The sequence below is a fragment of the Acyrthosiphon pisum genome, chromosome A2 (genome assembly GCF_005508785.2).
Source record: "Acyrthosiphon pisum isolate AL4f chromosome A2, pea_aphid_22Mar2018_4r6ur, whole genome shotgun sequence".
In the NCBI taxonomy this organism is placed as follows: Eukaryota; Metazoa; Arthropoda; class Insecta; order Hemiptera; family Aphididae; genus Acyrthosiphon; species Acyrthosiphon pisum.
Window position 1 is genome coordinate 48,396,320 of NC_042495.1, and position 6,280 is coordinate 48,402,599.

A 6,280-nucleotide genomic window follows, 5' to 3' on the forward strand; every position below is an offset into this window, starting at 1 on the left:
TCCTGAAAGGTGGCCCGACCCCCCCTGTAAGAAATGTGGATAACTTTGGAAGGGATAAAGCACTAACGACGGGATAAAGTGCACTAACGAGCACTAACGAAGCACAAACGATCGCCCCGGGTTTGGACCCGAAATTCGAAATGGGGGGTGCTGGGGACATGGACCTCCTTTTGAATAATATATAATTGGTGAATGATTTAAAAAATAATAATTGAATTACCGTATAGGTACCTTAAAATTAAAATTAATAATATTATTAATTTTAAATTAAAACAAATTATTTTTTTTTTTTACAAATTACCTAACTGTATTCTAAGATATGCTAAAGAAACAAAATTCTCACACTAACTTGTACTAAACTCTATTAAATGAATCATTCAAAACTGTGTTCAATTATAAATGAATTGTCTTCATTTTTCACTCACGTCAAATTGTATACCTACACTCAATGAAGGCATTTAAAAATATAGCTATCCGGACTCTAGTTATGACTTACCTATATAATATGTTTAATTAATTAAATTAATTTTTATTTTGTTCATTTATTTAACTTTTTCAACATGTTAAATGTTTTTAAATGTTTATTTAAATATTATTTACTACCGACCTGAATTGATGGGGGGGGGGGGGCACAGAAGTCCATCTTAGTTTTTAAACATTATTTTAGCGTACCATTTTTAATTATATCCTAATTCATATAATATATTTAAATTCAAGTATGCACATTTCTTTTACACATTTGCATCCCCTTCTAATTGTTTTCCAATAATTCAGCTTTCAAGTACTGCTTAGTAATTTATTATTTTTACTATTATAAAATGTTAAAGTACAAGTACGTATATAAACATATAATATGCAGTGTAGTCTCGGTAACTCGAACCTTGACAACTTGAAATTCTAGAAATATCGAACAATTAAAATTCCCCTACAAATACAACAACACATTAAGATTTAGATAACTCGACATTTTTAGTAGGTATGTTAAATTTTTTTTCCCCGTGATCTTCGAGTTACCGAGAGTATTTTACTATTGTCCAATAAATATTAAATATATGTAAATCATCTGTGTACCATGTAGACTATTCCATATTTATATAAATATCACACTTTTATTTTATTTTGATTAATTATAATAAACTGTATGCAATCATTGTATAATATTAAGAAGTTCTTCTCGTTTCAATTTACCGGCTGGAGATCTAGGCACGTCGTCTACGAATATTATACCACCTCGCAGTCTCTCGTGGTCTTTCACTTTGTCTGAAAAATATTTTACCGAAAAATTATAACGACAAACTAAACACATTTCGGTGAGACATATTAATAATATTATCTATGACTGTATAATAGCCATCTCACCATTGACATACGATAAGAGTCGATCGGGTTCGACGTTTTGACCCGGTTTGACTTTGACAACTCCTATCAACAAATCTCCGTCCACACTGTACTTTCCCGTCACTCCGGCATCAAGTACGGCAGGATGACTCAATAAAACGGTTTCTATGTCAGTCGGCGCAATCTATTAACATTTTATTATATTGTCATATTGAAGGAAAAAAATCGGCTATATTTAACAGTATGTAATTGCGTGGGTGATTCGAACGAAATTCGATTCGAATATCTTATCACCGTACCCTCTGGTCCTTGTAAATCATCAATTCTTTAATCCGACCGACGATGAACAAACAACAGTCGTCTGTGTAATATCCAACGTCTCCGCTCTTGAACCAACCGTCCTCGTCGTAGGAACAAATCGTTTTTTTCATGTCGTTGACGTAGCCCACCATGTTGGAAACTGATTTAATACGAATTTCGCCTTCAGTGTTGGGGCCAACACATTCGCCAGTTTCCAAGCTGACAATCTAAAAACATTGTTCACGATGTAATTACCCACTCAAGACATACGTTTGTTTTTCACGACTCACTCTGATTTTAATACCAGCTGCTGGTCTTCCGACAGATCCGGCCCTGACGGTGCTTATATCTGAATCCATAGACCAAGCGGCTATGATGCCCTGTTCAGAAGCACCGTACCCTTGTTTGATCGGTATCCTTCCCTGCAGTAAATTCTTTACAACTGTCTTTTGTAAATCGGCTCGCATCGGAGACCCGCCAACCACGCATGTTGTTAAACTGTGTATATTGTACTTGTGACCATTCGCCATTTGACAAGCCATCATTTCATTGACTGCAGCCACACCGGTCATCAGGAATGTCGGCTTTAAATTAAAATACATAAACTTACTTAAATCATATTGTTATAGCATGCAATGATACGGCATTATGTTTATTTGACTATAAAAAAGTAGGTTAGGTCAGGTTAGGTTTTTAGATTTATTTTTTTTTATAATGACAAAAGCTGTAACTATAATTTAAAAACAAATGTAATATAATAAATAAAATGATTGATACCTACATGATTAACAATAGATCAAATTACATAAGGAAAAAAAATTAATACAGTCATAAATAAAAAGTAAAAAAACAGGTAAGTGGATGTCGCTCTGCTGTACAATAGATTACAAGTGGGTCATTGTATAATGGTTGTATTAGATTTGAATTCAATGATATAATATCATCGTATAAGAAAAACGATTTTGAGCGGAGACGGTTTGTCAGTCTGGATATTTTATATTTTGTTATTATTTATTTTATCATGTAAGTTGAATTAATATTAAAATATGATAATTTTTTATTCGTTTTTATGGTGATAAACAAAGCGTTACAAATTAAAATCCCATTTTTAGCGTTTTTTTGTAATTTTCCGGTGGTTTTTTCCGTGGCATTAAATAACTATTAAGAAAATCGAAAAATGACCTCTCTAAAGTACCATCTTGATCCAATTTTCTAAAAGATAAGATACTCAGGGGCGGATTTACCCATAGGCCACCAAGGCACTGGCCTAGGGCGCAATATTTTTTGGGGCGCAATTGTTTAGTTAATTTTTACTTTTTAGTTTTTCATAATTTCATAATTTTATTTACCTAAATTAATATTTTATATTATTTTTTTTTCGTATACAACTTGCATGAAACTGGATAATGGCTCACGTAGTTACGTTGCAGTAACGTGTTAATTTATAAGCTATAATAACCTTGCCGTTTGAGTTAAATTCTGCGACCAGCGCGCGCCGCGTTGCGCCGCCACCGCTAGAGGTTCAACATCGACAAGGCAGTTGGCGGCGTTGCCTGTGTTAATGCATAGGAGGTGGTATACGGGTATGCGGCGTACACACGTACAATATTGTGAATGGCGCATGCGCAAAACGCCAGCCAAGGCAGTCAAATATACTGCCTCGAGCCGCCGGGTACATTACTACATTGTATAAAGCCACTCCACTAGCTAGGTGGGGGACAGCTCGCACAGTGCTTAGTAGTTACTAGTTAGTGGAATGACCCGCCTCACCCCGCATCCGTCACCACAATATTAGAATACTGGAATTAATTCTGGAAATCAGGTTTCTTGATAAAGTAATTAATAATAATAAATATTGCAACGACGCGCAACGCTGGCACTGTCGCCCGTCTCCTGTAAAGTGCATACTGCATACTGCTCAGAAATTTGCTAATCGATTACGATTATAGAGACTAGAATGCTCACATAAATCAAGGCGAAAAATGATTTAATTATTGTACAAGTGTACAAATGTACCTATGCAACATTTTATTAATATTTATTAAAAATACCTAAATACAATTTTTATAGTTTTGTTTTAGTTCATGGAACATTACTCCCCCCCCCACGGTGGGAGCACGCCAATGTACACCTGCTAGTGTTGTAATGCCTAGGGGCGGAAAAATGGTAAGTCCGCCTCTGAAGATACTATATGTTGAAATCGAAACACTCCTTCTGGAAGAAATTTTGTATACAGGATATAAAAAGAAAAAGAAAAGGAAAAAAAAAAAAAAATAAACACCATTGTAAAAATAATAGCTCCCTCGCTCCGCTCAGAATCTAAAACCACACTTAGTGTAATGAAAATTATGCGTAACTACAAAAATTTGATAGGAACATCTTTTTTCTTCTCATACTTTCTTTTTAATTATTTTTCTTCTTTGATTTTCGTTCTTATTTCTTAATCCTTATTTATTGACCTATTTATTTATTTTATCATTCCTTTTTTTCTACCTCTTTCCTGCTTATTATTTAATATTTTTTAACAGTAATATTGATTTGAATTTAACTAGATATACAAGTTAAATGATAATATAAATTGTATTTGTTAAGAGGACGTCACAACCACAAATGTACAACATAGCACAAACTATTTAGCGCGGGACAACTTTTCTCGCACCATATTTGCTGTGGAACTACCAAATTTTCATAACACGTAAGGAAAAACTTTATCTGAGCAACAGCGTGCTTTTTTTTTAATAGCACTATCCAATCATTTTTTTATAAGTAAATTCAAAAAATAAAACAAAAAAACGAAATATTCAGAAGCAAATAACTTTTATTGTATTTATGTTATCTAATATAATATAGGCACGCTGATGCATAGATAATTTTCTACGCTTCATGTTCAGAAATTTTGGAGCCACTACTACAAACACAGAAACATAAAAGTAGTCCTGCGCAAAAAAGTTTTTGCTATGTTGTACATTTGTACACGACGACGACATGCGGTTGTGAGTTGTGACGTCCTCTTAAGATTAACGCTCATGAAAGAAATAATTTTGGACTATACTTAGTTTAGAAATGTAGGACTAAAAATAGATATACATTTCGTGAATGGAATTTTAAAACTAATAAAAGTTTTTGATTTAGCGTTATTGCGTAAAATCGTTTCATTCCTTCTGTTGGGTGTCTATAGGTAACCTACCTAATTTTATTTATAAAACATTACAACTTATTATTACAAGCGATGAGTGATGATTTATGTAATATATTTCACATAATAATAGTATTTACTTTGAATTTGTCTATTGAACAAAGTACTTGTTCAGCGGTTGACTTTGCCGAGAAAAATAGTCTTGGTTTGCCAAAATGAATACCGAGCATCATTAATAACATTCCCGTGTACCAAAATACTGGAGAAGTAATCATAAATCTGTTTTCAATAGGTTCTTCCATCAATGACCTTAAAACATTTTATGTCATTCACCGACTTTTAAACTATATATACAGATACTCACTGCTTGAACGATATCAATGCTGATTTCATAGCATCGTCCGATAAATATATTCCTTTCGGAGTTCCTGTAGTACCACTCGAATATATAATAGCACATGGACCAATCGGGCTTTTTGATTTAATCGGACGGACTAATAAAGTTTCGTCCGCCGTAACAACGATAATATTCGAATAAACAGTAAAGCCATCACGGATCATAGTAGAAATCTTCAATATCGGTTGATGAGTGATAGTATTTAAAATGTCTGTTATTATATTTATACTAAAAGTATTACAAAACAAGACGTTCGGCTTAGATTCATTAATAAGTTCTGCCAAAACACCTGTAAAATATCGTTTATGATAAATATATTATGGTATAGTATGAAATCATTAATATTACTTTTTCTTAAACTGTGATCCAATGCAGCTATAGTTGTTCCGACCAAAATTCCAGCTAACATAACTACCTGCCCTTCGTACGAACCATAGTCTATAATCATTACAACGTCTCCGTGACCAAGATCATGTTTTTTAAACGCAGTAGCCATTGCTAAAACGTCTTTTTTCAATTTTGGATAACCGTACTCTTTACCGGTAAAACAGTCGATCTATATAAATTAATACAATAAATAAATTAATACTAAAATACATAATATATACCATTGGTAGGTATATACATAGAACTGTATACACGTAATAATATTGTAAAATATCAAATATCTTACACCAAAAAGACCTTGATTGTTATTCAATTGATTTACAAACATGTCTGCTATTGTTTTATTATGCAGAATCATTTTCGGTCCAGATGTTTGTATATTGAATGCCATTTTCGCGAACGCACAGAAAGCTTCCAAGTGACTGACTGTCCGAAATTTTGGAGCAAACCGCATATTTGTAGACAAACTGATCGCGTGTCTATACTATACATGTTATTGGGCCTGTAATTATTGTAATTAATACGGTTGCAAATTATTGTCAATTTGTTAAATCATTATACATTTGAAATGATATTTTAGGATAATTAAGTGTAATATTCCCATGTAAAAACTTCTCGAAGGTCAGTGTTTCTATATGCCGCTTCTCAAATCTAGTTATTCAAAATAAAATTATGAATCAGTAATTACAGATACAATGAAACTGTAGTAAGTATAGTCTATT

General features: G+C 33.0%; 2 protein-coding genes across 2 annotated transcripts in view; one reads left to right on the plus strand and one right to left on the minus strand.

The window, feature by feature from the left end:
- LOC115034147 (formin-2-like) overlaps window positions 1-77 on the plus strand; it is a 10,009-nt gene extending 9,932 nt beyond the window's left edge. The window contains exon 6 of the mRNA XM_029489949.1: window positions 10-77. Within this exon, the coding sequence (XP_029345809.1) occupies window positions 10-77 (68 nt within the window). The remainder of the gene's footprint in view (window positions 1-9) is intronic.
- Window positions 78-677: 600 nt separating this feature from the next.
- On the minus strand, window positions 678-6,033 carry LOC103309505 (4-coumarate--CoA ligase-like 7). The gene is made up of 8 exons (XM_008185084.3): window positions 5,845-6,033; window positions 5,520-5,727; window positions 5,139-5,460; window positions 4,915-5,083; window positions 1,929-2,222; window positions 1,638-1,865; window positions 1,360-1,522; window positions 678-1,260 (listed from the first exon to the last, which is right to left on the minus strand). Exons 1-8 carry the CDS (start codon window positions 6,010-6,012, stop codon window positions 1,148-1,150), a joined length of 1,665 nt encoding a protein of 554 aa, XP_008183306.3. The 5' UTR covers window positions 6,013-6,033; the 3' UTR covers window positions 678-1,147.
- Between the last annotated feature and the right edge of the window lie 247 nt (window positions 6,034-6,280).

Bases quoted from the DNA above. Each gene is read 5' to 3' on its own strand.
- LOC103309505 (XM_008185084.3), bottom strand. From the start codon at position 6,012: ATGCGGTTTGCTCCAAAATTTCGGACAGTCAGTCACTTGGAAGCTTTC. The intron at 1,866-1,928 runs GTGAGTCGTGAA...CAATGTTTTTAG, and splicing joins CAGCTGGTATTAAAATCAGA to ATTGTCAGCTTGGAAACTGG. The intron at 1,523-1,637 runs GTACGGTGATAA...AAATGTTAATAG, and splicing joins TGATTTACAAGGACCAGAGG to ATTGCGCCGACTGACATAGA.